The sequence below is a fragment of the Acomys minous genome (genome assembly GCF_964271855.1).
Source record: "Acomys minous genome assembly, chromosome: 9".
NCBI lineage: Eukaryota > Metazoa > Chordata > Mammalia > Rodentia > Muridae > Acomys > Acomys minous.
Genome location: NC_140490.1, coordinates 84,824,309 through 84,837,459, shown reverse-complemented (window position 1 = coordinate 84,837,459; position 13,151 = coordinate 84,824,309). Strand labels below are relative to the sequence as shown.

General features: G+C 37.6%; 1 protein-coding gene across 1 annotated transcript in view; it reads left to right on the top strand.

The window, feature by feature from the left end:
* LOC311605907 (vomeronasal type-2 receptor 116-like) overlaps nucleotides 1-13,151 on the top strand; it is a gene marked incomplete at both ends in the record, with an annotated part of 44,003 nt that overhangs the window by 19,029 nt on the left and 11,823 nt on the right. The window contains one exon of the mRNA XM_084796744.1: nucleotides 1,141-1,368. Coding sequence (XP_084652870.1) covers nucleotides 1,141-1,368 — 228 coding nt within the window. The remainder of the gene's footprint in view (nucleotides 1-1,140; nucleotides 1,369-13,151) is intronic.

The following is a 13,151-nucleotide window of genomic DNA, read 5'->3' as shown; positions in this document are numbered from 1 at the left end:
GTCTGACTGCCTCTGTCTCCTGGATTAAAGGTGTGTTTTTATTACAGTAACATCACACAGACCTAGAAGGTCTTTGGATGGGATCTCCAGCCAGAGCAACCATTTTCTGAATTAAAATTCCTCTACATGAAAGTAACTTTTCAAAATGGACCCACAGGTGCTCTAAACAAGTACCTTAGGATTCTCTTTCCAAACAAAAGTTTCTAGACCATTTTCAGTGCTTAAAATAAAAATATAGACCTGGGTGAAACTTATCATCAAGATGACAATGTGGTATAAGCTAGTATTAAGAACCTAGGGCAAAGGATTATATTAAAGATCTATCATGATCCTGCTACACTAAGACTCTCATCTTAAAAACACTGTCTTTTCAGAAAGTTCTTAAATATGAACCAGGAATGAACTGATATTTCACATTCCTAACTAGTATAGAGTATCACCAAATAAAGTAATCCTAAAGCATCTAAGGAAACTGTGTATCGACTATGGGTGTATATATGTAGGTTTGATTCTTTTTGCTGTGATGAAATATGTGGACAAAAACCGCTGAAATGAGAAAGGGATTATTTTACTCACAATGCCAAGTTGCAGTCCCTCATTAGGAGGAACTCAAAGTGTCAGGAATTGGAAGCAGCTTGCCACATCAACATCCACCATCAAGAGCAAGGAGCACTGAATATGTATTGTTCAAGCATCTGTTTCCATAATGTTCAGCCCTGGCACAGGACAAAATGAGCCTACTAAAACTCAGACTGATTCTTCATGACTCAGTTAAATGAAGTTAGAAAATATTCCAGATACTGTCTCAGATTCCAAATTAATATATACAGGTCTTCACTGAGACCTCATGCCCTAGTAATTTAAGATTAGTCTTAGTTCATAATTAACACTAATCATTACAAACAATTTGGATCAATGTTGAAAACCATTATATTGCATTAAAACCTAAGGTTTATCTCAGTAAACACCTATTCACAGACTGTTGGAGGATGATATTATTTCACTGTAAACAACATTTTGTTGTTTTATAATTGTAATGATATTTCATTTTGAGAGAGAAATTAATAAAAATGTGACCATGCATAACTAAGTTTTTTAACTTTACACTGAGCATGCTTATAAATCATGCATTTCTCTTAGCTAAACCACATCCTGAAGAACATTAAATTCGTGAATGCTGGTGGAGACTCAGTAACTTTGAAACCTTCAGAAAAAGTGCATGTAGATTATGACATTCTGAACTTCTGGAATTTTCCACAAGGTCTTGGATATAAAGTAAAAGTAGGAACATTTTCCTCATCTTTGCCACCCGGGCAACAATTGTCATTGTCTGAGGACAAGATAGAGTGGAACACAGGCATTAGACAAGTGAGTGGAATTTCAGTTTACTGTGCCTCCTGCCTCCTCATAATTTAAAAAGATAATAGCCCTACTGTATTTAGATACTCATTTCCCATATTCCAATATTTTCTTCATAAGTTTATTTTTTAATTTTTAATTTGTTCACCTTACATTCTGATTGTAGACCCCCTCCCTCATAGCCTCCCCATCCCACTAATCCTCCCTTATACTCTCTCCCTTCCTCCACTAATCCATAGAAAGGGGCGCCATCCTCCCCTAACATCTGACCTCAGTGTATCAAGTATCATCCTGGCTACTTGTATCCTTTTCCTCTGTGGCCTAGCAAGGCCACTCCACGGAGTGTAAGTGATCAATGTGTGGGACAAGAGTCCATTTCAGAAGTTTTCCTTACTTCTATATTATGGGATCCACAAGGAGACTGTGCTGTCTATCTATTGCATCTGAGAAGAGGGACTAGGTCCTCACCATGCATGGCCCTTGGTTGGTGCATAAGTCTCTGCAGTAGTTCCCTCCTCCACTCAGATTTGTTGCCCCCATTGGTTTCCTTGTGAAGCTCCTAACCCCTCCAGAAGCCTCTATTCCCCAACTCAGTATTAGTTCTTCTTTGAAGATCTGGTAGAATTCTGTGCTGAAACCATCTGACCCTGGGCTTTGTCATTGTTGCTGTTGTTGTTGTTGTTGTTGTTGTTGTTGTTGTTGTTGTTAGAATTTTGATGACTGCTTCTGTTTCTGTAGGAAAAAATAGGACTATTTAGTTTATCTGATCTTGGTTCAATTTAGGCAAGTGGAATTCATGAATTGACTAATCCATTTCCTTTAGATTTTCAAATGTTGGCATGTATACATTTTGAAGTATGACCTAATGATTTTTTTTATTTCTTCAGTGTCTGTTGTTATGTCTCCTTTTTCATTTCTGATTTTGTTCTTTTCTGATTTGGATAGTGTTTCTCTGACTTTTAGTTAGATTGGCTAATGGTTTGTGTATCTTATTCATTTTCTCAAAGAACCACTCTTGGTTTTGTTGATTCTTTGAATTGTTCTGTTTTTAATTTATTGATTTCAGCACTGAGTTTGATTATTTCCACCCATCTACTCCTCTTGGGTGTTTCTGCTTCTGTTTTTTTTTCCTTGTGCTTTTAGATGTCTCATTAAGTTTCCTGTATGAGATGTTTCCAAGCCCTTTATGAAGGCACTTAATGCTGTGAACTTAGCACTGCTTTCAATGTGTCCCATAAATTTGGATATGTTGTACTTTCAATTTCATTGAATTTTAGGAAATCCATAATTTCTTTATTTCTTCCTTGAACCAGTTGTCTTTAAGTAGAGAGTTGTTCATTTTCCGTGTGTGTGTAGGCTTTTTGTTATTTCTGTTGTTTTTAAAGTCCAGCTTTAGTCCATGTTGGTCTGATAGGATACCACGTATTATTTCAATATTTTTGTATCTTTTGAGGCATAATTGGTGACCTACTTCATGGTCAATTTTAGAGAAGGTTCAGTCAGGTGCTGAGAAGAAGGTATAATCTTTTGTGTTTGGGTGAAAAGTTCTGTAGATATCTGTTACATTCATTTTATCCATGACATTGGTTAGTGTCATTATTTCTCATTTTAGCTTCTGTTTCATTGACCTATAATTTGGTGAAAGTGGGATATAAATGTGTCAGTGTCAATGTGTAGTTTAAACTTTATTAATATATCTTTTACAAATGTGGGTGTTCTTGTATTTGGGGCATAGATGTTCAGAATTGCAACATCATCTTGGCTGAATATTCCTTTGATGAGTGTGAAGTGTCTTTCTTCATCTCTTTTTATTAATTTTGGTTGAAAGTCTATTTTATTACATATTAGAATGGCTATACCAGCTTGCTACTTGTATCTATTTGCTTGAAATACCTTTTCCCAGTGTAATGTCTACCATTGTGGCTGAGATGTGTTTCTTCAACGCATCAAAATGTTGTATCTTGTTTATGCATCCATTCTGTTAGTCTATGTCTTTTTATTGGAGAGTTGGGATCATTGATGTTGAGAGAGATTAATGACCAGTGACTGCTAAGTCCTTTGATTTTTATGTTGGTTGTGGTAGTGTGTTTGTCTGTTTTGTTTGTTTGTTTGCTTTGTTAAAGTGGCATTATCTATTTCCTGTTTTATCATGGTTGTAGTTAGCCAGTTAGGGTTGGAGTTTTCCTTCTAGTAACTTTGGTAATACTGGATTTGTGGATGGGTACTATTTGAATTTGGTTTTGTCATGGAATATTTTGCTTTCTCAATCTATCTTTATTAAAAAGTTTCACTAGGTATGGTAGACTGGACTAGCATCTGTGGTCTTTTAGAGTTGGCAAGATCTCTACCCAAACCCTCCTGGCTTTTATGGTCTCTGCTGAAAAGTCAGATGTGATTCTTATAGGTTTGCCATTATATGTTACTTGGCCTTTTTCCCTTAATAATTTTAATATTTTTTTTGTTCTCTACATTCTTTGTTTCAATTATTATGTGACAAGAGGATTTTCTTTTCTGGTCTACTCTATTTGGTGTTCTGTAGTCATTTTGTATGTTTATAATCATCTCTCTTTAAATTAGGGAGTGTTTCTTCTATGATTTTGTTGAAAATATTTTCTGGGCCTTGGAGCCAGATGTCTTCTCTTTCCTCAATTTGTATTATTCTTAGGTTTTGTCTTTTCATGGTGTCCTTGATTTCTTGGATATTTTGTGTCAGGAATTTTTCAGTTTTAACATTTTCTTTGATGGTTACATCAAATTCTTCCATTGTGTCTCCAACTGAGAGACTTTTCTCTATTTCTTGAATTCTGTTGGTGATGTTTACCTCTGCAGTCCCTTTTTTCTCTCTAAGTTCTCTTTTTCCAGGATTTCCTCTATTTGTGCTTTTATTATTGTTCCTATTTTATCATCAGATTTTGAGCTATTTTGATTTCCTTCACCTAATTGTTTACATTTTCCTGAATTTCTCCCAGTGATTTATTCATTTTCTCTCTATAGGCTCCTGCCATGGCCTCTCTAAGGTCCTCTACATGTTTCCCTATTTCTTCCTGTATTTGTGTATGGATTTTATTAATTTCTACCATTATCATCTTCATTACTAAAGTTTGAGAAAATTTTCTTGTGCTTCAGTTGTGTTTGATTTTCCAGGGCTGATTGCTTTAGGGAGAACTGGGTTCTGGAGCTGCCATATTATTTTTGCTTTTTTGTTTGTGTTTTTAGGCTGAGCTTTAGTCATCTTGCTGTTTCTGATGTTGGGTGGTAGTTTCTGGTGTCCTTCACTGGCTGATGAGAGTGGATTCATAGGTGAGTGTGTATAGGTCAAGACCCCTCACTGGTGGGTATCAGAGAACCCATCCCTGAATCAGGTGTGTGATCTGGGTTCAGCTCTGGGGACTTTGCTTCATACCCTGGCCTCCCCACTGAGACAGAAAACTATGATGTTGGTGCTCTCCAAGCCAAGGTTTAGTTTGAGAGATAGTAGTTACAGCCTGCTTGACTGTTTAGGCCCTGGGGTCTTTGTTCAGTTCTTTAGAGAGTGCCAGTATAGTGCATTGGCCATTGTTTGGCTGGACATTGGTGTACATGTCTGTGGGCAGTCAGGCCCTGGGGACTTGGTTCAGACAGACAGAGAGTGCAGGTCATTATTCTGGCCTGTATTTATCTGGGTCCTAGAGAATATTTTCACCTCTGCTCCAGCCCTGGGGACTTGGGTCAGACTGAGAGAGTATGCAGGTACATCATGCTAGCCTGTGGCCTTTTGATAGGCACTGGAGAAAGTGTCCAAACCCACCTGGACCCTGGATCCCTCTGTGGACTGCTGGGGTGATCCAAAGTCCAATATATCCCAGGTCTACACTGAGAGCTCCTCCCTGGGCCAGCAGACACAGGTGATTGTGCTCTTTAACATATAGTTCAGAGGGGTGGATAGGTACAGCAAAATATCTTCAGTTTGGCTGGTTTTCTGTGAGCTTACCTGCTCCTGTCTTGGGCCCTGAGGCTTTCTGTGGACTGACTAAGTGGTCTGAGGTCAGTTCCACTCATTCTACTGGGTGCTCCCCTGGGCCAGCAGATCTAGACACTCTACCACCCACAATTCAGTCCCAGATTTAGAGTCTAAAATATAGAATACAGATGCAGCTCTCAGGTGGGTATGTGTCCAGACTCAGGGACAGGGTACCAGTCCTCTGTGGACAAATTGGATGGCGTTAGGCCATATCTACCTGTACTCTCACCTAGGATTCTTGTGGTCTGCAGCTCCAAGCCTGATTCCTAGGCTCAGTCCTGCTGATAAGACAGAGTGTGTGAGCAGCACAGCCATCTTGGATCTCCATGGCTGGGTCTTGAGGTAGACCTATTCTTAATTTTCTGAGAAAGCACCAGATTGATTTCCAAATTGGTTTTACAAGTTTGCACTCCCACCAGCAAATGGAGGAGTGCTCCCCTTTGTCTACATCTTTAAGAGCATGTTCTGTAAATTGAGTAACTTGAGTTTTTTATATTAGCCATTCTAATAGATATAATATGGAATCTCAGAGTTGTTTTTATTTGCATTTCCCTGGTTACTAGGGATGCTGAGCATTTCTTCAAGTGTTTCTCAGCCATCCAGTATTCCTTTTTGAGAATTCTCTCTTTAGATCTTTACCTCATTTTTAAATTTTTTAATTTTTTTCTTTTTTTATTAATTTATTCTTGTTATATCTCAATGGTTATCCCATCCCTTGTATCCTCCCATTCTTCCCTCCCTCCCATTTTCCCCTTACTCCCCTCACCTATGACTGTTCCTGAGGGGGATTACCTCCCCCTGTATATGCTCATAGGGTATCAAGTCTCTTCTTGGTAACCTGCTGTCCTTCCTCTGAGTGCCACCAGGTCTCCCCCTCCAGGGGACATGGTCAAAGATGAGGCACCAGAGTACGTGAGAAAGTCATATCCCACTCTCCACTCTACTGTGGAGAATGTTCTGACCATTGGCTAGATCTGGGTAGGGGTTTAAAGTTTACAGCCTGTATTGTCCTTGGCTGGTGCCTTAGTTTGAGTGGGACCCCTGGGCCCAAATCTGCCTTTCATAATGTTCTACTTGTAGGTTTCTAGGACCCTCTGGATCCTTCTATTTTGCTATTCTCCCATGCTTCTCTCATCTAGAGTCTCAATAGGATGTCCTCCCCTCTGTCCCAGTTTCCTGGTAAGTGAAGGCTTTCGTGGGACATGCCCCTTGGGCTAATATGCAGATATAAGTGAGTATATACCATTTGAGTCTTTCTGCGTCTGGGTTAACTCACTGAATATGATCATTTCTAGCTCAATCCATTTATCCACAAATTTTGGGAATTCCTTGTTTTTAATAGCTGAGTAGTATTCCATAGTGTATATGTACCACAGTTTCTTTATCCATTCTTCTACTGAGGGACACTTAGGCTGTTTCCATGTTCTGTCTATTATGAATAAGGCTGCTATGAACATGGTTGAGCAAATTTTCTTGTTGTGTGCTGGAGCATCTTCTGGGTATATTCCAAGGAGTGGAATAGCTGGGGCTTGGAACTAAACAGAGAATTCTCAACAGAGGAATATCAAATGGCTGAGAAACACTTAAAGAAATGCTCAACCTCCTTAGTCATCAGGGAAATGCAAATCAAAACAACTCTGAGATTCTATCTTACACCCATCAAAATGGCTAAGATCAAAAACTCAAGCGACACCACAAGCTGGCGAGGATGTGGGGAGAGAGGAACACTCCTTCATTGCTGGTGGAAATGCAAACTAGTACAGCCACTTTGGAAATTTATCTGGTGCTATCTCAGAAAACTAGGAATAGGGCTTCCTTTACCTCAATTTTTTAAATTGAAATATTTGTTTTGGTGGTGTTTAACTTCTTGAGTTCTTTATTTATTTTGGATATTAGCCCTCAGTCAGATGTAGGATTGGTGAAGAACTTTTCCCAGTCTGTAGGCTGTGGTTTTGTTCTGTCAACAGTGTCCTTTGCCTTATAGAAGCTTTTAAGTTTCATGAGGTCTCATTTATCAATTATTGATTTTAGATCATGAACTATTAGCTTTCTGTTCAGGAAGATGTTTCTTGTGCCAATTAGCTCAAGGCTCATTCCCAATTTTTTCTTCTAACAGATTAAGTGTGTCTGGTTTTAGGTTGAGATCTTTAATCCACTTGGACTTTAGTTTTTTTCAAGGTGAAATATAAGGGTCTATTTGCATTTTTCTTTAAGTAGATATCCAGTTAAATTTTCACAATTTCTTGAGGATGCTCTTTTTTTCCATTGTATGGTTTTTGCTTCTGTGTCAAAAACCAAGTGTCCATAGGTGTGTGCATTTATTTCTGGGTCTTGGTTCAACACCATTGATCTACCAGTCTGTTTCTATGCCAGTAACATGCCATTTTTATTACTGTTTCTCTATAGTACTGCTTGAGACCAAGGATGGAGATACCTCCAGAACATTTTTTATTGTAAAGGATTGTCTTAGCTACTCGAGTTTTTTGTTTTTGTTTTTGTTTTGTTTCATTTTTTCAAATGATGTTGAGAATTGTTTTTTCAGTCTGTGTTGGTCTTTTGATGGGAACTGTATTGAATCTGTAGATTGTTTTTGGTAAGATTGGCATTTTTACTATGTTGATTTTTCTGATTCATAAGCATGGGAGATCTTTCCATCTTCTCTTATCTTCTTCAATTTCTTTCTTCAGAGACTTGAATTTTTCATATAGATCTTTCATTTGCTTGGTGAGAGTTACAACAATATACTTTACATCTTTTGTGGCACTGTGAAGTATATTGTTTCCTTAATTTCTTTCTCAGCCTTTTTGGCTTTTGTATACAGGAAGGCTACCAATTTTTTCAGTTTATTTTGTATCCAGGCACTTTGCTGAAGATGTTTATCAGCTGTAGGAGCTCCTTGGTAGAATTCTTGTAGTCACTTATGTACTTTGATGTCTTCCTTTACAATTTGTATTTCTTTGATCTTTAGTTGTATAATTGTTTTAACACATTAAGTATTATATTGAAGAGATATAGGGAGAGTAAACAGCATTTCTGTGTCCCTGATTGCAGAGGAATTTATTTAAGTTTCTCTCTTTAGTTTAGTATTGGCTATAGGCTTGCTGCATAATGCCTTTGCTATGTTTAGGTTCCTGCCTTGTATCGTCAATGTCTCTAAGATGTTTAACAAGAGTTGAAGTTGGATTTTGTCAAATAATTTTTCAGAGTCTAAGGAGATGATAATTTGGGTTTTTCTTTTAGTTGGTTTCTATAATGGGTTTCTGTATATTGAAGCAACTCTGCATGCCTAGGATGAAGCAGACTTGTTCATGATGAATGATATTTTTGATATATTTTTAATTCACCTTGCAAGTATTTTATTAAGTATTTTTGCACCAATGTTCATAATAGAAATTGAACTGAAATTCTCTTTCTTTGTTTGGGACTTCCTGTGGTTTAGTTATCAAGGTGACTGTGGCTTCGTAAATAAATTTGATAATATCCCTTCTGTTTTTATTTGTGCGGAATAGTTTTAAGAGAATTAGTATAGGCTCTTCTTTGAAGGTCTGGTAGAAAGCCCTGTCCTTTTCTTGTCTTTTTTTTCTTTTGGTTGACAGACTTTTGATGACTGCTTCTATTTCCTTATGAGATATAGGACTCTTTAATTTGTTTACATGATTTTGGTCCAATTTTAGTAATTTGTAAATATCAAGAATATTGTCCATTTACATTCAGATTTTCAAATTTTGTGGCATATAGGCTTTTGAAGTAAGACCTAATGATTCTTTGGATTTCCTCTGTGTCAGTCATTATGTCTCCCCTTTCATTTCTGATTTTGTTGATTTGAGTACTCTCCTTCTCTATTTTTTTTTTGTTAGTTTGCCTAAGAATTTTTCTATCTTGTTGATTTTCTCAAAGAACTATCTCGGTTTCATTGATTCTTTGAATTCTTCTCTTTGTTTCTCATTTATTAATTTTAGCTCTGAGTCTGATCATTTTCAACCACCTACTCTTCTTGGCTATGTCTGATTCTTTTTTGCTTTAGAGGTTTCAGATATACTATAAAATTGATAGTATGGGATCTCTCCAATTTTCCCGTAAATGTTCTTAGTGCTATGAACTTTCCTCTTAGCATTGTTTGCATTGTATCTGATAAGTTTTGGTAAGTTATGCCTACATTTTCATTGAATTCGATGAAGTTTTTAATTTGCTTTTTTTATTTCATCACTGACTCAGAGGTCTTTATTTAGAAAGTTGTTCACTTTCCAAGACTGTATAGACTTTCTGTTGTTTCTTTTGTTGCTGAGTTTTAATCCATGTGGTCTGATAAGATGCAAGGGGTTAATTTTATCTTTTTGTATCTGTTGAGGTTTGCTTTATGGATAAGTACATGGTCAGTTCTGAAGCAGGCTATGTGAGTTTCATAGATGACCCAGAAGTCTTTGAGTAGGAAGCTGTTCAGTTTCCATATGTTAGTATACTTTCTGTTGTTTCTGTTGTCATTAGTTCCAATTTTATTCTACAGTGGTCTGATAAGATAGAAGGGGTTATTTCAATCTTCTTATATCTGTTGAGTTTTGATTTGTGACCAAGTATATGGTCAATTTTAGAGAAGATTCTGTGAGTTGCTGACAAGAAGACATATTCTTTTATGTTTGAGTGGAATGTTTTGTAGATATCTGTTAAGTCCATTTGATTCATGACATCTATTAGTTTCATTATTTCTCTACATAATTTCTGTCTCAATGATCTATATATTGGTGACAGTGGGGTGTTCAAGTCTCCCCCTAGTAATGTTCAGGTTGGATGTATGATTTGAGCATTAGTAATATTTCTCTTATATATATGGGTGCTCCTGCATCTCAGGAATAGATGGGGATTAAGGATTGAGACAGCCTCTTGGTATATTTTTCCTTTGGTAAATATGAAGTATGCATCCTTCCCCATCTTTTTTTTTATTAGTTTTGGTTGAAAGTCTGTTTTATTAGATACAAAAATGGCTACTCCAGCTTGCTTCTAGGATCTGTTAATTGGATACCTTTTTCCAACTCTTTACTGTGAGGTAACAGTGGTTTGGTTTTTTCATACAGCAGAAGGGCGGGTCCTGTTTTTGTACCCATTCTATTGGCCTTAGTCTTTTTATTGGGGAGTTGTGGCCACTTATCTTGAGGTATATTCATGACCAGCGTTGTTAGTTCCTGTGTTTTTAATGGTGGTGGTGGTGGAGGAATGAGTTTGTGAGTTTCCTTTCTTTTTGTTTTGCAAATGTGGCATTATTTACTTCTTGTGATTTCCTTGGTGTAGCTAGCACCCTTGCAATGGAATTTTCCTTCTTTTATCTTCTGTAGTGCTGGATTTGGGGATAGGTACTGATTAGACTTGTTTTCTTTTTGTAGATTATCTTTTTTCTCCATCTATAGTGATGAAAGTTTTGTTGGGTATATTAGTCTGGGTTGACATCTGTGGTCTCTTAGTGTCTGCATGACATCCGTACAGGCCCTTCTGGCTTTCATAATCTCTGTTAAGAAGTCAGGTGTGATTCTGATAGCTTTGCCTTTATAGGTGACTTGGTCTTTTTCTCTTGCAGCTTTTAATATTCTTTCATTGTTCTGTACATTTAATGTTATCATTATTATATTGTGGGAGGATTTTCTTTTCTGGTCCAGTCTATTTGGAGTTTTGTAGGCTTCTTGTATGTTTACAGGCATTCCTGTCCTTAGATTGTGGAAGTTCTATTATATGATTTTATTGAGAATGTTTCCTGGGCCATGGAACTTGGAGTCTTCTCATTCTTCTGTTCTTACTATTCTTAGATTTCATCTTATCATAATGTCTCTGATTTCTTGGATGGTTTATGTCAAGAAATTTTTAGTATTCACATTTTCTTTTACTGGTGTATTGTTAACTTCAACTGTACTTTCTACACCGAGGATTCTCTCTTCCATCTTTTGTGTTCTGTTGCTGCTGCTTATGTCTGAAGTTTCTGTTCTCTTCCCCAGGATTTCCAACTCCAAGACTGCCTCAGATTGTGTTTCATTGTTGCTTCAAATTCCCTTTTTGGGCTTGAATACTTTCATTCATTTCTTTCATTTCTTTCTCCCATTTGATTGAATTTTCCTGTAATTCTTTATAGGATTTATTCAATTCCTTCATCTCTTTGAATGTATTTTTCTGTACTTCTTGGAAATTTTTACTTTTTCCTTCAAGGCTTCCATCATTTTCATCATCTCAAATTTAAAATCTTCCTCTTGCACTTTATGCACATTAATATCTCCAGGGCTCACTGTTTATGATGGTGTCATATAACTCTGAGGTTTTTTGTTTTTTTTTTTTTTGCTTGCTTCCTGAGCTGAGCTCTATCCATCTGATGGTTTCTGATGTTAACAGGCCTGGAGAATTCTCCAATGGGATTGCTGTCTATGTGTTTCCCACATGGGCTAGGCAGCTCAGGAGCCAGCAGAGAGCTCTGAATTGAAGCCTATTTGCTAGAACTCCCCAGAGGCATCCTCGGGATGATAGACAATGGGTTTTGTAGCCTGTACTCCACTCAGCTCTAGTGGGTTTTCTGTCTGTTTCCCAGTTGTGTCAGGAAGAAGGAGAAAACTGAGAAAGTTTCAAGCTGAAAGCTGCTTGGATGCCCCCTCAGGCCTGCTTGATATGTTTGATAATGTGTATGGTGGCTAGATCCCCACTTACCTCTGCTTGTTTACTTTCAGTGACCAAGACGCTTCAGGATGGCAAGCAGTATATATAGAGATCCAGCCCTGGCTGCTTGAGTGTCCCATAGGCCTTTTAATGATAACAGCTAATGTGGGTTGTGGTCCATGCCTGACATACCTTTGCCTGTTAGATCTCCATTTCCCAGATGGGCCAGTCCAATAAACAATGGGTAGGCAGAGAGAGTTCCAAGCCAAAAGCTGCTCAGGTATCCCACAGAACTCTTCAGGATAGCATCTAATGTCGGTTGTGGCCCATGACCAACATAGCTCTCCAAACTCAGTTTCACTGCACTGATCCTTTGTTCCTCAGGGGGCTTGCTCTCTGCCTCAACTATTTGGAGGAGTACAGGGTGCTTGAAGATTATAACTCTTGAACTGAAAGATGTCTGACAGCAATGGGTGGAGGATGGTACAGATCCTCCCCAACTCCTTCCCTTCAGTTGGTTTTGCATCCTCCATAGACATGGTATACACTGGGCACTAACCTCTTGGAATCCCTCTTAAAAAGTTTATTATTGCCAAGAAGTAACATACTCCTCACCAATGTATGTACATGATTCTAAGCATTTCATCATTATATATACATACGTGTGTGTGTGTGTGTGTGTGTGTGTGTGTGTGTGTGTACATGCTATTATAGGGTACGTCAATTAACTGACTGAACATTTATAAAACTAAATTCATCAACCACAATTCATAACATTTTACTCATGAAATTTAGTTATCTGATTAATTTTTATATATCTTTGTCTCTCTGATTTTCTCAGATCCCCATCTCTGTATGCAGTGAAAGCTGTGGTCCTGGATTCAGAAAATCTCTACAGGAAGGCAAGCCTTCCTGCTGTTTTGGTTGCAGCTTCTGCCCAGAAAATGAAGTTTCCAACAATACAGGCAAGTGTGTGTACAAAAGATCAGGATACCACCACTGTTTTTAATCCATGTACTGAAACAGAAATCATAAGCAAGATGATTGAATAGTCTGTACTCTTAAGATTTTTGTGGGCATAATAAATAGTTATAATCAACAGCAAACTCCTTGAGTACATCACATTTGTTGCCTTTACATGATTCTAAGCTGTCGTTTTTTCAGGTGA